The sequence below is a fragment of the Lemur catta genome, chromosome X (genome assembly GCF_020740605.2).
Source record: "Lemur catta isolate mLemCat1 chromosome X, mLemCat1.pri, whole genome shotgun sequence".
NCBI lineage: Eukaryota > Metazoa > Chordata > Mammalia > Primates > Lemuridae > Lemur > Lemur catta.
Genome location: NC_059155.1, coordinates 6134375 through 6156616, shown reverse-complemented (window position 1 = coordinate 6156616; position 22242 = coordinate 6134375). Strand labels below are relative to the sequence as shown.

The 22242-nt window shown below is 54.9% G+C and overlaps 1 protein-coding gene across 1 annotated transcript; it reads left to right on the top strand.

The window, feature by feature from the left end:
- The first annotated feature begins 4124 nt into the window (after positions 1-4124).
- Positions 4125-21580, top strand: HAUS7 (HAUS augmin like complex subunit 7). Its single transcript, XM_045538165.1, has 10 exons — positions 4125-4256; positions 5197-5312; positions 7002-7069; positions 9565-9626; positions 11448-11539; positions 12023-12181; positions 12312-12408; positions 12866-13075; positions 14147-14261; positions 21341-21580. Exons 1-10 carry the CDS (start codon positions 4149-4151, stop codon positions 21409-21411), a joined length of 1098 nt encoding a protein of 365 aa, XP_045394121.1. The 5' UTR covers positions 4125-4148; the 3' UTR covers positions 21412-21580.
- Positions 21581-22242: the final 662 nt, after the last annotated feature.

The window sequence follows — 22242 nt, the reverse complement described above, 5'->3', positions numbered from 1 at the left end:
CCTATGGCAGCTTCCCCATCCTCATATACCAGTAAACTCTCAAGGTGGACGCAGAGGCCTAGGATGAGAACATTTTAGAGTTGACAGTTTGCAGTCAGCTCCTAGGTGGGCACTGCTGTCCACCCAGGGTTAAGACCAGAGACCACTGGACTCCTCCAAGCTTACAGTGACAGCAGGCCCACTTCTGTAAGGCCATAGTGGCAGCGCGGGAGTCCTCTGGACTTATGGGATGCCAGTAGCGTGTGCTTAGCCAGGCCGATCCCCCGGCCACAGGGCAAGTGAATGACAGCCACCTCATGGAAAGTCAGTGTCATTCTTACTCTGTGCACCCTTTGGGTCTCATTGCCTACATCAAAGTTTGGGGTCCCTGCAGCCTGGGGCTCTTCCTGATCTCATTTGCAAGGCCCCACTTTCATGTTCTCCATCCTTCCTTCCATGTGCACTAAGAGGGTTGGTTTCTGAGCGTGCTCCTGGCTCGCCCAGATGGCGTGGGCTGGCTGCAAGACCTGGGCACCGAGCCTGCACGCCAGGGTGCCTGGGTGGATGGGTGGTCAACAGCTCAGCATGGTAGCTCAGGAGCAGAGGAGAGAGGCCCAGGGAGGAGGGAGAGGAGGGGGAGGAGGAGGAAGAGGAGGGAGGAGGAGGAGGAGGGGGAGAAAAAGGAAGGTGGAAGAAGAGGGGAGGGGCAGGGAGAGGGAGGGGAGGAGGGGGCAGGCCCCTGGCCTTGCCTTGCCTGGGGAGTCCCAAACTCAGGCCATCCTCAGCCTGACATCATTCCTCTGCCCCATCTCTCCCCTAGTCCCATGGCAGGCATGGCCACTTCCTTCTCCCATGGATGTGCCGAGCTTCTCACCCCATAACTCAGTTCTCCCCCTGAAATCAATCTCTCTCTCTCTCTCTCTCTCTCTCTCACACACACACACACACACACACACACACACACACTCACACACACGGAGCCTGAATTTGGTGCTCTCTGCCCTTAATGGGGAGCTTCAGGGGTGGGGAGGGGAGGGGTGGAGGGAGCCTTAGTCCCTCGAAGGCTCTCCAGGCTCCCTGGTTCAGGGTTGACGTGGCCCCATGAAGGGCTTCAGCTCAGACAACGTTCATCCCACTGGCCGTGCCTCCCCCGCCCCGGGGGGAGGCGGCGCCTCCTCAGGTCTAACTCCAACAGCTGTCAGATGCGGCAGAAGCCAAGCTGCCTTCTGGGTGGAGAGGAAAGCCCTTGGACTTCAGCTGTCTTTGATCAGTGGTGTGGACTGGGGGCCCCAGCTAAGACTCCCATTGCACTCTGGGGTCTGCTGCTAAAAGCAGTGTGAACCCCAGGGCCAAGATGCTCACGAGGACTTTCTCTTGTCCCCATGCCCTCCACAAGGCAGGGAGGCCAGCTGATTGAGTGAACCCAATTGCTTGGCCTTACATTTCTGTGCCCACCACACAAATTGAGAGGCCTCACCTGCCTCCACCACCCACCAACCCATCCCTGGCATGGTGGGGCCAGCGCCTGTCAACTGGTCTCATTTTCCAGTCTCTTTTCCAAGCACCAACACATGGCTAAGGGCCTGCTGGGACCCACGGCCAAGTCTCCCCCATGATCGGGAGGTTGGCTCTTGCTGTGTGTGACACGCAGTTCGGCCCAGGGCCCCACAGCCTCCCACTAATGCCCCACTTGCAGGTCAATGGGTCCTTCGGCTCCACTTTTGGCCCATGACCCACCCAGGCCTTCCTCACAGAACCCAGGGTCTCTGGGCTAAAATGCCCCTCAGAGATCTTCCTCCCCTTCCCCATTGTACGAATCCACCCCGCCACATCTCTGCCCACGTCCCTGGGCTTGCATGCCACCCAAGACAGGGAGCTCCCTTCCTCTCTGTGCAGTCAGTTGGTGTTTAGAAAGTGCTTTCTGGGAGAAGTGCTTCCTTGTATTGAGCTGGAGTCCACATTTCCAGAAGCTCCTACTGCTGGGCCCCTTCTTCCCCATTTCCTGAGAGGCCCAGCAGCCTCTGTTCCCACTCCAGCCTCCAGCCTTTCCAGTGGAAGAGGCCTGAGAGGTGCTATGATTCAGGGTGATGTGGGCAGGGAGGCCGTGTCTTCAGCAGCCATCTCCACGGGCTCAGGGCTGGCCAACAGGTCCTCCATGCAGGGGGATGGCCTGCATGACCTCTCGAGATGGTCTTCTCCCCTCAAGGCCAAGTCCCAGCCTATGCCATAGACAGAGCGGCGCACTGGCTCCACCGGGCTGGGTGGAGGAGGGAGATGCTCTTCCAGAATACACAGGCTGGTTTCTTCCCGATCCTCAGGAGCAGAGGATATGGGGAGGGTGGGGGGAGGCTGCCACACTGCCGTGGTTTCTCCTGCCAAATTCCCCAGTGCTAGGAAAGATCCACAGAAAAACCCACAAGAATTTGAATGTCTGAGCTGGGGCTGTGATTGAAATGAAATTTTCTAAAAAGAAAAACAAAAACAGAAAAAGAGAGAGAAAAGGTTAAAAAAAAAAAAAAAAAAAACAACCCAAAGCCCCTGTCAGCCCTCAGCTTTCAGAAGGGCCCAAGGCAGCAGCCACGTGGAAGGGTGGAGAGGTGCTTTGCAGGTGGCTGGGCCCCTGGCTGGGGCTGTTGGGCCTTCTCTCCATGTCCGTTCAGCACAAGTTTAGAGGCTCCATGTCATCGGAACATTCAATAGGGAACAAGGCCCTGCCCCACCCCAGCGGGGCCTGTGTCAGGGCCTCCCAAGGCCAGGCTGAGGTCCTTTCCTGTTACCCCAGATCCTGCCCACTCCTCCTAGGACAGAGCTAAGTCCTCTCCTGTCACTTGGATGACTTAAATGTCTCCTAGCTGGTCCCTGGTCTCCCTGACTCTGGACTTGCCTCTGAACCACCCCCTCCAGGAGATAGCAGGGCAGGCGCAGAGGGGCATAGAGTCCGGCAGCAGCTCCTTCCTGCCAGGTCCAATCAGCAGTGCCAGGGGTGGGGGTATTCAGTGAGCTGGGGGCTTGGAACGCTTGGGCGAGGTGGGGCTGATGAATTTCATTCCACACTCATTGAGTTTGAAGGGCCTGAGACATGCAAAGCAGTTGGTAAGTGGACAGGGCAGGAAGGAGCCACAGATAGATTGCGATGGGGTGAGAGTAAGGGGAGCAGGGCCACCCAGCATGATGATGATGGTGAACATCTGCATGGTGCTTTGACAGGCTAGGCACTGTCCTGGGTATTTCATAGGAATTATTTTATTATTTTAGAGACATGGCCTTGCTGTGTTGCCCAGACTGGAGTGGCATGATCATAGCTCACTGCAGCTTTGAACTCCTAGGCTCAAGCGATCCTCTTGCCTCAGCCTCCCAAGTAGCCAGAACTACAGGTGTGCACCACCACGTCTGGCTAATTTTTAAATTTTTTGTGGAGATGGGGTCTCACTATGTTGCCCAGGCTGGTCTTGAACTTCTGGCCTCAAGTGTTCCTCCCGCCTCCGGCTCTCAAAGTGCTGGGATTACAGGCATGAGCCACCGTGCCCAGCTCATAGAATTATTACCTCATGCCATCCTCATTAGCAACCCAATGAAGTGGGTGTTTTCATTATCCCAAATAGGTGAGGGCAACGAGGCACAGACAGGTTAGGTAAAGTCACACAGCTAACGTGTAGGCATGGGATTGGAATTCAACTTCCCTTTAACTATGGCGTGAGCATGGTAAACAGGAGACAGAGCCCCGCGCTGGGAGAGGGAAGCTGAATTCCCAGTTCCGTACTGCATCCAAGGCTCCCCTTCTTCCTGCTGGGGACCAAGGTCCCCGCAGCTGTGGCCCAGGAGAACCCGAGCGAGGCAGGAGCGCTCCCTCCTGGACAAGCATCGCCTCGACGTGTCCTCCTCCCGGCTGCCGGCAGGGCGACGCCAGCAAGGCTGGCGACAGAGAGCCAGCGCCAGCCCCAGCTCGGCCTGCGTTCCAGCGCCGCCCCGTTCCCCGTGGCCCGGCCCCTGGGCGGCGCTGACGCCGGCGAGGGAGCCCGGGCACCTCCCGCCGAGCCGCGGCCCAATAGGAAGTTGCGGCGGGAAGGGGTGGCCCGCAGCGGCGCTCGCCCGCGGCGTGGCGCGTGATTGGCAGGCGGGCCGACCCATGGGGCCAGGGCGTGGGCGGGGCGCGGCTGCGAGCGCGAAACATGGCGGGGTTGGGTGCTGGCGGCGGCGGTGGCGGCGGCGACTACGACGAGGACGAGGATGACCACAGCGTATTCAAGGCGGCCATGGAGGTGTTCAGGAAGCTGAAGGTGCCGCGGGCCCAGGGAGCCAACCCGGGCGGGGGGCCGGGCGGGGCCCTGCTCGAGGTCGGGGCGGGCTTGCCGCGGAAGTCGGCGGCGCCACGCGGCCTCTGTGGCCGGTCTTGGCTGCGCCTTGTTACCCTGCAGCAAGGGGCTGCTTGTGGAGCATGCATTTTTGCTCTTTGGGGTGCCCCAGGCCTTTGCACTTGCCGTCTGCACGTCCCGTGTCTGGTAGTTGGGGCCAGCGCCACGGATGGAACTCTGCAAGACTCGGGCTGGGCGCTAGGAGCAAGTGCAGAGGAGGAGGACTGAGGGAGGCCTGGCCTCAGGGAGCTTGCGGGGTCTGGGGGAGACATGGGCAGAGCCCAGTGCCACTCTGTCAAATCAGCGAGACGGGGGCTTGGCGTCAGATGCCAGGGCTGGCCTCCAAACCCCCTCAACGCAGCAGTGAGGAAGCGGGACCCATAAGGTCAGGGAGCTGTCCCAGGTCCCTTTGGCCCACCGACCGCTCCCTCTGCCCCGCTTCCCCCTTCCCACACCCCCGCTCCTCTCCCTCCCCTCCATCTCTTCCTCACTCCTCTTCACTCTGCCTGCCCCGCCCCCATCCCCCGCCCCTCCACGACAGGCTCTGTGGTTCCTCTCCCTCTCTCCCTCCCCTTTCCCTCTGCCTGGGAGCCTAGATCTGATGTCTTAGGTGTTGCTCCTAGGGCTTGCTGCCACAGTAGCCCAGAACGGACACACTTGAAGGCATGGGGGCAGCAGGCCTCAGGAGGTGGATTTGATACTGAGGGGATGTGAACTCTTGGCAGGATGGAAGGAGAGCTGGGGAGGGGGTGCTGAGCTGCAGGGCATGTGTGAAGGCAGGCGTCATGAGCGCTTACAGAAGCACCTTGGCACCCTTCAGTGGTTGTGCTTCCTAAAGCTTCTGGCTTGCCCTTTCCTTGCTTAGGACCTAAACTGCCCCTTTCTAGAGGGTGTGCATGTCACAGGACCAGAGACGATTCAGGAAATGCTGTGTAGCCCCTCGAAGCGTCGCTTGGAGATTCTGGAGTGGATGTGTGTACGGTAATGCCCTGTTTTCTTCCTCTTCCCATCTGGGGGGTACACCGACGCCTCCCAGCCCACCTGGGGAAGATGGGGTGTGTGCTTTCTGTGATAGCTATCCTCCCAGAGGCCTCCCTGAGAGCAGCTGGTTAGGTGGGAAGCGCTGACTACTGAGCCATGCTCAGATTGGGGGTGAAGTGGCTTCCAGCAGTGCCGGGCTAGTCCACCCGCCTCCTCGATGCTGTGCTCAGCTGGATTTTGGAGGGTTTTCCTTGGTTTAACTACCACTCTGGAAATGCTTTACGTCAGTCCTCTCAGTCTCAGACTAGGAAGCTGAGGGTCAGGCTGGAGCCATGAATTGTCCCGGGTCTTGCAGTGCAGGAGTGACAACCAGGGCCATGGCAGGGTGGAGCTCAGGCTCTAGCAGCCCTGTGGAAGAGCCTCTTTCTCTGCATGGTGTGTGTGGGGGCTACCATAGTGGCAAGCTCCTAGGGCTCCCTAGCGAGAGCTTGAGGCCTCAGCAGCTGGGGTGACATCCCCAGGACCTCAGTGTTGTGCCAGGCATGGAGCTCGGGGCTGGGGGTACAGCAGTTGGACTGTGTCGCCCTGAAGGAGGAGAGCCAGTGGGAGACTTGAGCTGTGTGTGGCTTACAACACATGTCTGGGACTTCCATACAGTCTGCGTCTGGAACCTGTTCTGCCCACCAGATCACTTTTAAGGCAAGGTGCTTACGAGTGGCCCTTGTCATGTGTATTGGTGTGCTGCTGTCAAGGCAGGGCTGCACCATGCCAAGGGTGAATAACTGTGACTGTGACTATAGAGTCTGTCACAGCAGGAGCCCCCAAATGGCTTAAAGGAGGGCTCAGTGAGCCTTTTTTACAAAGGCCCAGACAGTCAATATTGTCAATCTCTGCCATTGTGGCACAAAAATAGCCACAGACAGCATGTGGAGGAATGGGCAAGGCTGAATGGCAGTAAAACTTTATTTGCAGAAATGGGGCTTGCTTATGGGCTGACCCCTCTCTGGGAAGAGCTAAGTGTTGGCATTCGCTAATGGCAGATTATTCTGCAACAAGAGGTGATGATTGTTCATTCATTAGATACTAACTGGCCACAGTATTAAGCCCCAGAAATACAGAATGGAAAGCCAGCTCCTGGCCTTGGCAAGCCTGTAATCTGGGAGGTGAGAGCTCAGTAGAAGGACGGTGCCCGGCCCCACTGGGATAGAGGGATGCCAAGGTGGCTGCAAGCTACCCAGGGGAGGCCATGTCCTCCGGGAGCTGGCGGCTGGATACACTGGGGCTGGAAGAGAAGAAAGTGCCCCACCCCGGAGGAGCAAGTGCTGGCCTGGGGCCAGTGCCAGAGGGCCCGGTCTGCACCCCCAAAGCCATCCGGCACCACTGTTTCAAGAAAGAGCTCAGAGTGTTGAGGAGTTCTCTCTTTTCCCCTGGCGTGGTCTCTTTTTTTTAACTGTGAGAGGAATTTTCGTTTCAGTATTCAAATGCACATTTCTGAGGTAAACTTTTTCAAGTGTTTTTCCCTAAGAATTTGTGGAGATGAAATTAACATGACATAAAATTAACCATTCTACAGTGTCATTTAGCACATATACACAAGCAGTTCACTCCTGAGAGCAAGTGGACACAGGGGGTGGTGAGGGGGAGTCTCCAGCCCTCTCAGGACTCACTGGCTTTGCTGTCGCCTTGCAGGGTCTGCCCCGCCCTGCAGGACAAATTCAGCTCACTACAGGGAGCCCCGGCAGAGGTGAAGATCCAAGGTAGGTCTCATTAGGGGAGTGCGGAATTTGGTGGTAAATTCTGGGCAATTCTGAGCTTGTTTATAGTCTCCTTCCTCAGTTGTAGTGAATTTTGCACCAGACTGGAGTTTTCTTTTGAGTGGTGCACACTCTGTGGATGTTGCTAGAGCCTTCTAGAATCACGATCCCCTGATTCTAGGCATGGTGAGTGTAAGAGCTCCTCTCACAGGGATCAAGAGCATGTCAGTCCTCTGCAGCACTGGTAGGCAGAGATGGTGACTGTTGCTGACACCATTGGTGGTTCTGTCTCCCCGGCATGTGTGCATGCCCTCTGCACGTGGCGCTCCTGGGAGCATGCCTATTGCTTTGTGCCGGGGCTTGTTTTCTAACTCTTCTTTTCTATCATTTCTTGGTAGAAACTGTCCTTAACCCAGTAATGACTGCTAGTTGGCTAACTTTTCACCTTCATCTCCAAAAGTCGATGGAATTTCAAAGGTCAAATTTTTCATGGGCCTGTGTTTGTTCTGACCGCTCCAGGGTGGATAAACTGGACCCCCAGAGCCCTGATCCATGCCCCAGCTGGCATTGCCAAATTAATTATCCAGATAGTCCCTGCAGCTGAACTGGGCCAGAAGAACCAGATGTTGTATCTTGCAACGGCCTGTAGCCTGGCTTGGGCCACACAGAAGTACTGTCCTTGTCCCTGGAGCTGTTGTGTCTGATACTTGCCTACTAATGGGACCACCCAGAGGCCATGAGATGGCACGTGAATTCTCTAACACACACAGACACACATGCTGACCCTGACCTTGGCCCTCAGGCGGGGCCCTAGTCCAGCCACAGCCTTGACCTCACCATTCCTGGCCTCAGTTTCCTCTTTTGTAAAGTGGGGTTGAAAATCCCAGTGTTGCTTACCTCTTTAGAGTGTGCTGAGTGTTGGGTTTGTCAAAGAGTGTGAGAGAAACCAGGACAAGTATGGAGCTAGGATAGTTCTGGAATTCATCTGGCAAATATTAAAGGAGCACCTACTGTATACAGGGCTCTATTTTAGGTGCTGGGGGTGTAGCAGCCAACTGTGCTGCACTCCCAGAGCTTCCGTGCTAGTCGGGAGAGACAGGCAATGGGACAGGCAAGGCAGGAAGATCCTCAGAGCATTGGACCATGGGAAGCGCTGTGAACAGCCAGGCGAGGCCAGATTGGTGCCTGGGTGGCTTGGGGGAAGGGTGGTACTACTGAGGTAAGGTGGCAGGAAGGGAGGAAGTGAGCTGGGCAGGTGGCAGGAGGAATCGTGTTCAGGGCGAGGGAGCAGCGTGTGCAAAGGGCCTGAGGTACGCTTGTGTCTGGCACCTTTGAGGACTAGTGAGGAGGTCCGTGTGGCTGGAGTGGACTGGAGAGCAAGGGGGGAGGTCAGGCTGGGCCTTGTGGGCCATGGAAGGATATTGGCTCTCACTCTGAGGAAGGCTAATGCCGGATGTTGGGCTTAACAGGACCCCTGGGTCCACGGTGGCAAGAATAGGAGCCCCAGAGCCCCAGGCAGAGGCGGGCACACCAGTGCAGCTCTTGCAGTGGCTGATCCAGGCGAGAGCTGGGGGGCAGTGGAGGGGGAGCACTGGTCAGATCCTGGGTTTAGCGTGAGGGGAGGGTTGGCTGGACTCGCTGTGGGGGAAAGAGGGGTCAGGGAGGTCATGAGGATTTGGGGTTAAGGGCTGTGGGGGGCGGGCTTCCTTGGGGGGTACAGTTGGCCTTTGTGCAGCATCTGTAGGGTTGCTGAGTGCCTTCACACGGACGCTCTGCTTGCTTCCCGCGACACACCTTCCAAAGCAGGCGCTGTGCCAGGTTGCACCTGTTCTGTCATTGTGGCACGTAGAGGTTGGAGAAGGGTCTTGCCCGTGAGGGGATTGAGGGTGTTGCCATAGGGTAGGTGGGGGCACAGGGCTGGCATTGCCCCAGGCTTCCTGGCTCCAAGTCCTGGCCTTTCTCCGTGTACCAGGCGGTTACTTGGAAGATGTGTTTGGGTGGGCTCTGTGCCATGCGGGAACTCAGGTTCCCCATGTGTAAAATGGAACCAAGGCCCACCTGCTAGGGTTGCTGGCAAGATGGTAGGAGATGGTGACATGGAAGACCTTTAGGACATCAACACATGTGAGTGGTGGTTCCTTTTGCTTTGGCCTCACGGGGTCTCCGAGGGTGGCACGCAGCGTGTTTTGGCTGGCTTCTGCTAAACCCAGAGTTAGAGAGCCCACGCATGGAAGAGTGTGGGCACAACCCCTTAGTGTCAGGTGAGGAAACTGACACGCAGAGAGTGTGGGTCACAAGGCAACAGGCAGCTCTGGCACCGGGGTATGTCTTCCAACTGCCTCTGGTCCACCCTGGTCCTGGCCTTGTGTGTGCTGGGCTGCAGGAGCACCCTCACCGTGGAGCCTCGGTGCCCTGTGTGTCGTGAGCCCCCTGGGTATCTGGTGTCATCTTCTGGTTGGGTGGGTGCTTGTAGTGACAGGGTCTTTGTGCTCCCACAGAGATGGTGAAACTAGGCCATGAGCTGATGCTGTGCGCGCCAGACGACCAGGAGCTCCTGAAGGTAAGAGAGGGAGCTCATCTGTCCCCACAGAGGACGTGCACACTTTCTGCCCTGGGCTGGGGACCTGGGTGATGCCGGCATGGGGATGGGAGCAGTTTCTTACCCCGGTGCCTTTGAGGTTCCTCAGGCCCCCGAGCCAGCTGCGTGCCTGGGCAGGCTGTTTCTTGAGGTGTCCCTGGGGCAAGAGCTGATAGGATTCTCTTGGGCAGACCCTAGCTGTCCTTGGGCACAGGGGAGAGGGCGACTATGGAGGTGGAGGCAGATCTCTGGCTGATGATGACCAAAGGGACAGAGAGTGTGTCCTGTCCTTGGCTGATGACTACATTCTTGCGCAGCACTTTGACAGTAATTGTCACAGCCACCCTCGGCGGTAGGGGAGGTGACGAACATCTCACTTGAGGTTGCAGGGTAGCAGAGCCAGGCCCCCACGTGCTGCCCACCCTCACACACCCGCAGCCAGTCAGGAACCTCCTGCCTGCCCTTAACATTTCTGAATTTTGAAATAATTGTTGTCACTGTTTGATTATTATGAATACTGGTGCTGTGACCGTTCTTGTGTGATTTTCCGACTGCATACCTCTTGGGTATGTCGCCACGTCTGGAACTGCTGCTGGGTCACATGGTAGCTCTGTTGGCTTCGAGGCAGGAGGATCGCTCAAGGTCAGGAGTTCGAGACCAGCCTGAGCAAGAGCGAGATCCGATCTCTACTAAAAAATACAAAGAAATTATATGGACAACTAAAAATATATACAGAAAAAACTAGGCGGGCATGGTGGCGCATGCCTGTAGTCCCAGCTACTCGGGAGGCCGAGGCAGGAGGATCGCTTGAGCCCAGGAGTTTGAGGTTGCTGTGAGCTAGGCTGACGCCACGGCACTCTAGCCTTGGGCAACAGAGCAAGACTCTGTCTCAAAAAAAAAAAAATAAAATAAATGAAGTAGTAAGTTGCATTAACTGTTTAAAACTTTACTGAATTTTCCAAAACAAATAGCATGTATTATTTTATGTTTTTTAAAACAAAGAAAAATAAAATGGAATGAGAATTTGCGAAAGTACTTTTTTTTTTTGAGACAGTCTCACTCTGTCGCCCTGGGTAGAATGCAGTGGCTTCATCATAGCTTATTGCAACCTCAAACTCCTGAGCTCAAGCGATCCTCCTGCCTCAGCCTCCTGAGTAGCTGGGACTACTGGCGTGCACCACCATGACCAGCTAATTTTTCTATTTTTGGTAGAGTTGGGGTCTCAACTCTTGCTCAGGCTGGTCTTGAACTCCTGAGCTCTAGCGATCCTCCCACCTTGGCCTCCCAGAGTGCTGGGATGACAGGCATGAGCTACCGCGCCTGGCCTGAAAATGGTTTGCAGAGGGGTACTACCTAATGTGGGTGCTGAGGTGGAAGTGGTTTGCCGTGCACCTTGCCCCATCATGTCGCTTTCAGCTGTCCCTGGCCTTGTCCTGGAGGTCAACCTGACAAGTGGGCCACCATCAGGTCCCTGTGGGCTGTGTTCTGTCTCAGCAGGCCCTGCTGCATGTCACACGCCCACTCAATAGGCTGTGCTGTTAGTTCTGTGGTAAGCACACAGCCCTGTATGTTTCTGCAGCACCTGGCATGTTCCGAAGTGTGGTCCTAGGCCTCATGGCAGCCTGAGGTGGGGGCTGGGCAAGGAGCACTTGATGGCAGAAGCCTCTGAGGCCAAAGTCCCTGAGCTAGTCCAAGATGTGGCCAGGCAGGGACAGGGTGGCACGTGGGGCAGGGGTGCCTGGAACAGCTGCCTCTGCTAAGCTGAGGTCTAGCCAGTGAATGTGTGTGGCCTTCCCTACCCAGGGCTGTGCCTGTGCCCAGAAGCAGCTATACTTCATGGACCAGTTGCTGGATGTAGCCCGGAGCCTGACCATTGGATACTCCAGGTGCTCGAGGTAAAGGTTCCAATGGTCCAGATGGGTGTCCTGGACAGTCTTGTCTTGGTCCTAGATCTGGAGCTTGTGTCACTGGGGGTACGTCTGCAGCTGGGGTCTCACTCCCCTTCTGGGGGCAGCAGCTTGCTGGCAGCAGCCGCCTACTGGCCCAGGAGCTAGGGATGCCGGCTGAGGCAGGACACCCCCCTCGGGGATCTGGCTGGCCAGTCTGGGCCAAGCAGTGTATGGGCAAGGGGTGGCTGTGTCCTGAGGATGCTGGGCTGCTGCCCAGGGTCCCGGGTGTGAGTTGGAAGGAGTGGTATGGGTCTGGGAGAAGATGGGCCAGGCACGTTCTAGGTGGGTGAGCACCCGAAGTAGTGGGGCTCCTTTTCCTGGCCTCGGCCTGGTCTTGTTCTGCGTCTTGGATCTTCCATGTGGGACCCGGGGCCTGCTGGGTCAGTGCTGCAGCCTGTGATGGCGGGGTCCTGGGGGCTGCCTTTGCAGCCTGAAAGAGTACTTCAGGGACACCATGGAGAAGAACGAGGCGTTGCTAGAGGAGTTCTTCTCCAGCCCCCACCTGCAGACGCTCCTGAACCCCAGGTGTGACCCGTGGCCCATGGACATGCGGTCCCTCTTCTACAAGCAGAGTGATGACTGGCAGCGGTATGTGCTCCACAAGGCCTTGGCAGCAGTGCCGCAGGTTCCTGTCCCAGCTCCAGCCCCACCTGGTTCCGTTACCACAGGCACCCATGGCGGTATGGAGCTGGAAATGTCCCCCTTTCTCTCCCTGCAGCCACAGCCCCTCGGCCAAGTCTGAGAAGGAGAAGGTGGCGGAGCTGGCCAGGCAGCTGCAGGAGAGCACTGCCAAGCTGCAGATGCTCAGAGTGGAGGTGAGGGGTGCCTCCTGCCGGGGGTGGTGAGGCTTGGGGGGCCCTCTTTGTGTCCTAGGGCAAGTGACATCACCTCCCCCAGCATGTGAGGCTTAAGGGAGGTGGCTCGTGCACGGTGCCTGACAGGTTCTAGAACGCTGCAGGTGCTCACTGCACGCAGAGGTGAGGGGCGCCGAGGCTGGGCCTGGGGAGCAAAGGTCTGCACGTGAGCCGGGAAGCTTGCCCAAGCTCCCTGCTTGCCTGTGCCTCGTCACCTTGGCACGGCCTCTTTATATGGTTATGAAAAAGACTGAGGCCCACGCTAGCGTACGTGGCAGGATTGAGGCCCGCAGCCAGAAAGAAGGTCTTGCTCTAAGCTGGCTTGCTCCGTTCAGCGCCTCTGTCTCCCCATCCCGACTGCACGGTGTGGCTGGCCAGGCGGGGACAGTCTCGAGGGACTCTGCCTCTGCCTTTGCAGTGCCTTGCACAGCACAAGCAAGGGGCCAGCATCAGCACCCTGGACCAGAAGCTGCGCCTGGCCATCTCTGACTTCCACCAGCTCATCTCGGCTTTCCTTGAAGTCTACGACAACGAGCTGAGTGAGTGCTGCCAGCGCCCAGGCCCCAACCTCCACCAGTGCGGCCCCATCATCCAGGCCGTGTACCAGTCTCTGACTTCCTGCAGCCAAGTAAGAATGGTCCTCCCTCTCGCCTGCCCTGCGCTGCCCACGCAGACAGACAGCTCACACCCTCCCTGGGCTTAGGGGCCTCAGCAGCCCCTGACGAGGGACCTGAGGGCTGGGCCGAGGGGCCGGGAGGGGCTTGGCCTGGGTTCCCTGCAAGCCAGTACATGGCGAGGCTCTGGGCTTCAGGCCTGGGACCTTCAGTGGGTTGGGCCAGATGCTTCTCTTGGTGTCATGGAGGGAGGGCACCTGTGTGGTGGAGGGGCGATGTGGGTGTTGCCCCCAAACCCACCGCACTTCAGCGGATATTAACTAAGTCAAGACCCTGGGCCCTGAAGAGGTTTGCGCACTGCCCGTGTTAGGTCCTACTTGCCGTGGTACCTGACCTTATCCCAGCCTCCAGCTTCCATCTTTATATTGGTCTCATTCTGTTTCCACATCCTACCCAAACAAATCAAGATCCATTCGTTCTTGTACATGACCAAGAACCGTGCCAGACAGGCAGACAAATGCTTGCCCATCTGTGCCCATGACCGGCTCCGGCAAGACAGGAGAAAGCGGTCTCCCACTGCCACGCTGAGTAGGTGTTTACTTGTTTCATTGTTCCACATTCCAGAACCCCAGAGGCCAACCTGAAAAGCTGGGTTTAGTTATGATTATCGCACCTGCCATATGCAGAACTCTGGTCTTGGCTCAAGGGTTTCACGCCATTTATTTTGCTTTTTTCATGGAGAGGCTCCAAGACTTCACAACCTCTGACCACCCTGTCTTGTGAGACCCTCCAACAGGGATATTTAGGGCACAGGGCTCTCCTGCCCTTTTTTCTTGGGCCATTTGCCTTACTCGGTCTGGGAGGACGTGCAGTGCTGGCTGGCATGTCGCTAGGTACGGAAGGTTACCAGAGCAGCATCATAGTGTGGCATCCCCACCAGGCCAGGAGGAAGGGGACTTAGATTCAAGAACTCTGTCTTTGGGGGCGAATGCTACATGCTCGGTGTGAACTTGGGTGGGAAGCAGGAGATGCTGTCTCCAGGTCAGACCAGCAGCATCTAATGCCCACACGCCCTCCCTCCCCAGCTACTGAAGGCAGTCGTGGAGGTCGCTGACACCTCTGTGAAAGCCACCGAGATGGTGAGGAAGCAGCAGGGCAAGCAGATCTGCTGGGGCAGTGACAGCTCTGTGATGAGTCTAGGTATGTGGTCGCCCTCTCGGCTTCTTTTCTGTGTGCACCAGCACTTGGGGAACATCTGGGGACTGGCCCCTTCTTTCTTTCTTCTTTTTCTAAAGCATCTTTTCCTGTCCTTGAAAAAAAGTACTTTCAATGGATTATAAAATAAATATATTCATTGCAGAAAATTCAGGTAACCCAAAGGCCTGCAGAGCGGTTGGTATTAGTATTTTGGTCTATTTCTCTCCATTATTTGTCCTGTTACTGGTTCTTTTTAAATTAAATGTACTCATAAGATGGGTATTATGTTTTATATTGTGTTCTTTTCCTTTGACTTCATTTGAGGTGTTTTCCCATTTTTCCTAAGTAACATTTTTAACTGTCAAATATTATTCTAGTCAGGTACCTGCTAACATTTGCTTAACATTTTCTATTGCTGGATCTGTAGGTCATTTTTAGTTTTTACTATTACACATACTGCTATGGCAGGATTTGCAGTAGTGAGAAAACGGAGATGATCCTGAGTTCTGACATCGGGCAATGCTTGGGCAAATGATGCTGTGTCTACACGGCGGGGTTCTGCGTCGTTTCTCCTTGATTTTCAATCTTAAAAAAAGTGCACTGTGAATATATTTAGACATTCATCTAATTATGTCCTTAAGACAGAGTTCCTGCGGGGTTATGAGGCCAGGCCATTAGGCTCAAATGGTTTCCCTTCCACTGTGTCCTCGGCAGCCCTGTGTTCGATCCTTTCCATGGTTTTGCCAGTGTGTAGATGCACAATTGTATCTGAATTCAATTTTAATTAAATTTTTCTTCTGAATAATTTTTTTAATTGTGGAAATCTACATTAAGAAAAAATTTTTTCTGTTGGTTTCTTGAGCATATTTTTAATATTGTTTTAAAGCCCTTTGTCTATAAAAATAAAGAATATCCAGTATACAAATGACAAGAAAAAGAAAAATAGCATTTCAGGAGGAGTCTCAACTTATAGGGCCAGAAATACGAACTGGTTTGGTATTTTCCCTGTGCTATGTCAAACCTCCTTCATTCTACTTCAGATGATTTCAAAGTGAATACTTGTGTCACCCGCAGCCCAGGTCGAGAAGTGGGACATGCCTAGCACCTCCCATGTGCCTCTTCGGTCGTAATCCTCTCCTGCTTCCAGGTGACTGCTGTCCTGACTTGGTAACAGTTATTTCTTTGTGAGATTCACCTGTATCGTGTGGATATGTAATTTGTTCATTTTCATTGCCATTTAGCACGAGTCGGGAAACTTTTCCTGTAAAGGGTCCAATAGTGAATATTCTAGGCGTTACAGGCCACATGGTCTCTGTGGCAACTACTCAGCTGAGCTGTTGTCGCGGGAAAGCAGCCATAGAGGATGCATAGATGAGAGAGTCTGGCTGTGTTTCTGGAAAACTTGACTTATAAAAGCAGGTGGTGGACTGTAGTTTGCCAGCCCGTGCCACGTAGTGTTCCATCAGCGGCCTGCACTGCCCCATGCCCAGCCGTGCCACTCTCGGTGCATGTGTGGGCTGTTTCAGCGTCTTCAGCACGACTTGGTCCTGCTGTGTTGCCCGTCCCCCACTGGTAGTGCGTGAGCCATCCCATTGCTGCTTCCAGCTTCCTCACCGGCACCTCGTTGGTGGGTATGTTCTGTATTGCATTGCGTCTTTATTTCGCATTTCACTGATTACCAGCAAGGTTGTAGCTTTTCATACCTCTATTGACCATTGAAGTTTTCTCTTAATGTGAAGTGCCTGTTTCAGTCTTGTTCATCTTTCTGTTGGGTTGCTCGTCTCTTTCTCATCAATTTGCAGCCCTTTTTATGTTCTGGACTTGAGTTTTTGCACGTTCAGTGTATCGCATGTATCTGCTTACACCGTGCGGCTTAGCGCTTCGTGTCTTTCTGTGGTCCTCTGCCGTGCAGCAGCGTTCCATTTGCATGTAGTGACATGCAGCCATCGTTTCTTCGTGGGCAGGCCTCCTGTGTCTCACTGACGAATACTTTTCTACTCCAGCGTCCTGAAGATACTCTTACATTGTCTTCCCCAAACTGTATAGTCTGACCTTCTACAGTTAGGTCAGTAATCTTCCAAGCGTTGAATCTTGGTGCAGTGTGAGGGGGCCCACATTTGTCTCAGCACCACCGAATGGAATTCACTCTCCCCGTTGGTCTGCAACACTGCCACCTCTGTTAGTTGCCACATGCCCACACACGCGTGGCTTTCCGGGCTCTCTGTTCGATTCATTTTTTTTTAAATCCCTGCACTAATACCACATTTCAGGAGGTTAGAAAATAAATGGCAAAATAAATCCAAAGAAAGAAGGTAAAGCCAGTTTTCCTACGTTGCTCTTCTTCATTTTTAACAATAACAGCTTTACCGAGTTATAATTCACATAACATAATGCACACCGTTTGAAAAGTGTACAATTCAGCAGCTTTTAGGATATTCACAGCGTTATGTAACCATCACCGCTATCTAAGTCCAGGACATTTTCATCACCCCCAAAAGAAATCCCAGACCATTAGCAGCCAGCCCCCACTCCCCTACCCCAGCTCCTGGCAACCACCGATCCACCGTCTGTCTCTGCGGATTTGCCTGTCTGGACATTGCTATAAATGGGATCACACGACATGTGGCCTTTTGTGTCTGGCTTCTTTCACTGAGCATGATGTTTTCTAGGCTTTCTCCACATACTCCACTCTTTTCTGGGACTGAAGAACATTCCCTTGTTTGGATACACTACCTTTTGTTTATCCGTTTACCTGTTGGTAGACATGTGCTTGTTCCTACCTTCTGGCAGCTACGAATGTTGCTATGAACGTGCGCACGAGTGTGTGTGAGCACAGGTCTTCCGTTCACTGGGGTACATGCCCAGGAACGGGGTTGCTGGGTCACGTGGTGACTCTGTAATTAGCTTTTTGAGGTACTGCCAGACTGTTTATCCATCTACCAATCTCTGCCTTTTCACCTGCTGTTTCATCCACTTACACTTAACGTAAACACCGATGATTCTCTATTCCTCTTATTTCTTTAGTGTTAAATAGATGTTTTCTAGCTTACCATTTTCATTACCTTATTGTTTCTTTAACTATTTTTTCAAGTTATTTTCTTAGTGGTTGCCCTTAGAATTATAGGTAACATCTTAAACAGTCGAGTACCGAGTTCATTTCAGCAGTACACAGAAACGTTGCTCCAACACAGCTTTCTTCCTTCTCCCTCCTTTGTACTGTTATTTTATATGAATCACAACTTTATGTGTTGTATGCCTGTCAACACAGATTTATAATCGTTGCTTTATATAATTGCCTTTTAAGGTACGTAGGGGACAAAAAGAATCACAAATAAAAATACTTACGTTTGTATTTGCCTGTGTCGCTACCTTTATTGGAGTTCTTTATTTCTTCACGTGTATTTCACTTGCTGTCTAGTGCCCCTTCATTTCAGCCTGGAGGACTACCTTCAGTGTTTCTTTTTTTTTTCTTTACATCCACAACATTTGCAGCATACCTTTAGTGTTTCTTGTAGGGAAAGTCTGCTAGTGACGGACTTCCTCAGTTTTTGTTTATCTGGGAATATCTTAACTTCTCCTTCGTCTTTGAAGGTAATCTTACTGGATATAGAATTCCTGGTGGACGGTCCTTTTCTTTTGTACTTTGAATATGTTATTCCACTATTTCTGGCCTTCATAACTTTTGACATGAAATTAGCTCGTCATCTTATTGAGGTCCATTGTACACAATAAATCTCTTCACTTGTTTTCAAAATTCTGTTGATCTCTGGCTTTTGATAGTTTGATTATAATGTCTCTGTGCGAATGGCTTTGAGTTTATCCCATTTGGAGCTTTTTGAGCTTTTTCAATGTGGAGACTCATATTTTTCATCGACACTCAGCCGGGCAGTTGACAGCTCTTTCTTCTTTACTTTGTGCTTATTCAGAGCCTCAAGGGCAGCTGGAGGTGAACTCAGGTCTCTCCTGGGCAATTTCACAGCCCTGGGCATGCATATGGCCTTCCTGGGTCCCAAGACTATGTCAGAGCTTCTCAGAGCCCTTGTGGACAGCTCCTTCCCCAGCCTTTCCTCCCCGGCTTCTCGGTCAGTCTTTTGTTTGCAGCAGCAACCAAGGCATTTACCTAGAAATATTTTCCACTGATGTGCCCTCAAGTAGTGGCTTTGGGTCATATAGCCCCTGAGCCCTGCTTTGGTGACTGTCTTTGGATGAACTCTCCAGCCCACCCTCTCCTTGGGCAGCTTCCCTTCTCACTGCTCTTGGCCTTGGCACATGCCTGTCGCATGAGGGCAACATGGGCACTCAGGAGTCACTTCTTGCTGATTGAACTGCACCGGAATCCTCCACTTTAAAATTTATTCTAGCATTTATCCTAGTCACCACTGCCACTAGGACTCTCACCCTAGTGTATAGAATTGCTGTTAATAAACTGTGTGTAATCTGTGCTGTCATTATTATAATAATGACCATTAGTGTCTGAACAGTGTGCCGTCTTACCTGGGACTGTGGCACCATGGGGCTGGTGACAGGTTTTGCTTTTCAGATAGGGGTTGTGTGCGTCAGGCTTGCGAACCTGCAGCACTTTGTGGGCCGCCTTGGGGTCTGGAGAGATGCGAGGGGGGCAGGGCCAGCAGGACGCCGACCTCTCTTGTGGCTCCAGACTTGGCTCCCGTCAAGGCACCTTCCTGATTTGGTTTGAAACGAATTCCTAGGCTTGAGACACGCCCCAAGAAGGGAGCTAGCATTAAATGCACTCCAAAGGCCACTTGGAACCGTCCTTTACTTGTCCCTTTTCTATCTGACACATTGAGGGCCTTGGTCTCGATGACCTCCTCAAGACCTGCCACCATGGAAGGTCTGTGTTGTTGTGCTATTTCTCCTCCCGCCCATCTGCATGCCAGCGGCCAGGCTGTGTTGGTGGCATGTCCCCAAGTATTGAAGAGAGGGGCCCAGTGTGCCCGCTGGGCCCGTGGCTGGAGGTGTGGTCTCATGTGAGCAGGGAGGGTCTTGGCGGTGTGGGCTGGCAGCTTGTCCCATTGTCATTCCCCACACACTGGGTGTTGCCATCCTGATCGGGTGGACCTGCAGTCCCGTTTGCCTCCCAGGGCCCCTGAGACCTCACTGCCGTGAAAATATTGATGTGTTCTGGAAGCGAAGCAACCCTCTCAGTGCTGGGAAGAGCAGAGGGGAGTTGAGGGCACCAGTGCAGGAGAGATGTTAACAGGTTCTGGAAGGCAGAAAGTGAACAGCACAATGGCTAGGGACCGCTGCAGCGAGAGGACAGCCCCAGGGAGCAGCTGGGGAGCGCTGGGAGGGGCAGTGGTGAGTGGACTGGAAGCAGAGGGTGGAAGCAAAGAAAATGATTGAAACGAATGAGGAAACCCAGGCTCCTCCAAAGCTCTGCTAAGGAAAGAGGCTGCAGGAAGCGGGGGCCCCACCACAGCAGAGCAGGGGCAGCGCCAGCTACCCAGGCCCCCTCTCCCAACCCCAGCGGCTGTCCAGGGCTGGGGGAAGAGAACCAGCACCATGGAAGAGAGAAGAAAGACCTGGGTGAGTGGGAAATGTGAGTGAACATACTCACTGTGACATCCAGATGTGCCTGCAAAGCTGTGAAAACCCAGCAACGAGCAAAGACTGGAAAACAAAACGAGGCGGCAACTGTAAGAGTACAGAGCAGAGACAGAACGATGGACATGGGTAAGCGACATGGAGGCCCAATCCAGGTGGCGACCAAACGTGCCAGAGAAAGAGGAAGGGAGATGGAGGCGTGGGTTGCCCAGGAAGTGACAGGCAAAGCAGACTGAGTCAGCTGAGTGAGGCTTCAGATTCCAAGCACGGGGCAGATGGAACACACAAGATGTGGCCCGGAATCCAGCCTTCTGTGATCTGGAGGACCAGGGTCACAGCTCTGGAGCCAGAGCTTCGAGAAAGAACCCGTTGGCTCAGAGGTGCAGTCCTGGGGGCGCTTCCCCTAAGCTCGGCCAAGCACAAGGGCGAGGCACAAGGGCGACACACAAGGCCGACACACAAGGCCTGGGCCAGGGCGGAGAGGTGACAACTGACAGCTGCCCCTGGGGGCGGCCAGAGGGTTTGATGAAGGCAGATGCCACCCAAAGCAAAGGCCGTCCAGCACCTAGGGAGAGACTAGAGAACTGCAGGTCGCGAGAGGAAGCCCCGAAACTGGGACGCCACCGGACACGTTGATGGCAAGTGGAGAAGATCCTGGGGGTGCAGTTCAGGCTGGGCTGAGCACAGCCCCTGCTGTGCAGGGAGGAGCCCGCCCACCCAGCACCCTGAGGCCCATTGCCCTGAGGCACACCCATGATTCCTAGCTTCAGAGTCACCCTCGGGATGGGCAGAGGATGACACATTCAGGCTGTCACAGCACCTAATGTCAGTGTTAATGACATGACATGTAAAAGGCAGTGCGGCAGACGGGCTGTGGAAGGGGACAGGCCGAGCAGGACCAGGAGTCCTGTACTTAGTGGAAAACATAAAGGCAGAGCTGACTCTGTGGCGACAGGGAAGCGAGCAGAAGCCCCTCAGGTCACATCCCGCAGTCACTGTCTCAGGCTGCTGCCTCAAGAGGCAGGTGTCATGGCAGCCCTGGTGCCCTCTCCTCCCCGTGAAGAGCCAGGCGGCACGGGTCACAGCGGAGGGGCCCCTGGCGTTGGGTGGGTGGTGGAGACTGGTGCTGTTCCGCTAAGGCCTTAGGGCTGCTCCGTGTCATTGGATTTGTCACTGTATGCATATTGTTCTTCTGGTTAAAATTGAATACACTGTCGACATCAGAACAGCCCCTGGCTCCTTGCCGGGCCATGGGCAGCCGGCTGGGACCGCGGCCCGGGCCCCTGAGCTGCCGGCCTGGCTCCCAGGAGGGATGCCCGTGGCAGCTCCCCGCTCAGCCATTTCCCTGCTGCCGGTGGTGCCTGGAGCCTGACAAGGGTCCACCAGGGAGGACACGTGGCTGGGGTGGGCTGAAGGGGCAGGAGGTTACCCTTGCGTGGATTGCCCACTTCTGCCTCTTTCGGGCCGGGAAGCACTAGACTCACTTTGCTGTTTGTGTTTTTTTCTTTCCTCTGCAGCCGCCAAACTGGATGAACTAATGCAGAAATACAAGGTCTTCAATGACAGCCTGCAGAAGGGCACAGGCTAGCGCGGCGGCAGGAAGCCCTCCCAGAGCCCGGGGCGGCTGGCGGCCGAGCCAGGCGGAGAAGCGGTTCCTGTTCTCCGGGCAGGGCCCGAGGCGCTCTGGGAGGGAGGGAAGCTGGCAGGGCTGAGCAGAGGGGTTCAAACTGCACAAAGGAAACCTCAGGTTCTAAGAAGTTGCCTCCAGCCTTTTTGTGTCTGCGGCTCCGCATCACTTTCTTCCCCTCTGGCCAGGGCTGCCCGGTGTCCCAGGTCCAGGCCAGCTGGCTACAGCCCTCCGGCTGCCCTGGCATGTCTGGGCTGTGCCCTCTCCATGTTGCTTCCGTTCTTCCCTGTCATTGCCAGCCGCCCGCCCCCCTCCCCGGCTGGCCTCGGGGTCCCGCGCAAGGCCCGTGCTCCTGGATCTGGCAGGCAGGGCACCTGCTCCCTCCTTCCCCTACCTCCCCCGCAGGGTGCTCAGCACAGGCTGGGGAATTCCTGACGTGGCCTGACTGGTTGTCCAGGAAGCTGCTCTCTGGGCTTCGCAGGGTGACCCAGCACCTCCCTGAGCAGTGTGCCCATCACAGCCACCTCCCTCCTTGGGATCCCAGGAACAGGCACGACCAGTGGGGCCTCTGCCTCCCTCGGCCCCTGTGGGTCCAGGAGCGGGAGGGTCTCCCTCACACCTGCTGCTGCCCACCCCACCTGTTCCCTGCACTGTCGCCTTTGCTTCCCCAGGTTCCCCTGCAGGCACTCAAGGCAAGGAGAGCACGGGGAGCCGGGCACCAGGCCCCTCCTGCCCAGTCTCCTGGGGCGTCCTCCAGACTGCTGCGATGGGAGTTGGGAGGAGAGGCAGGCC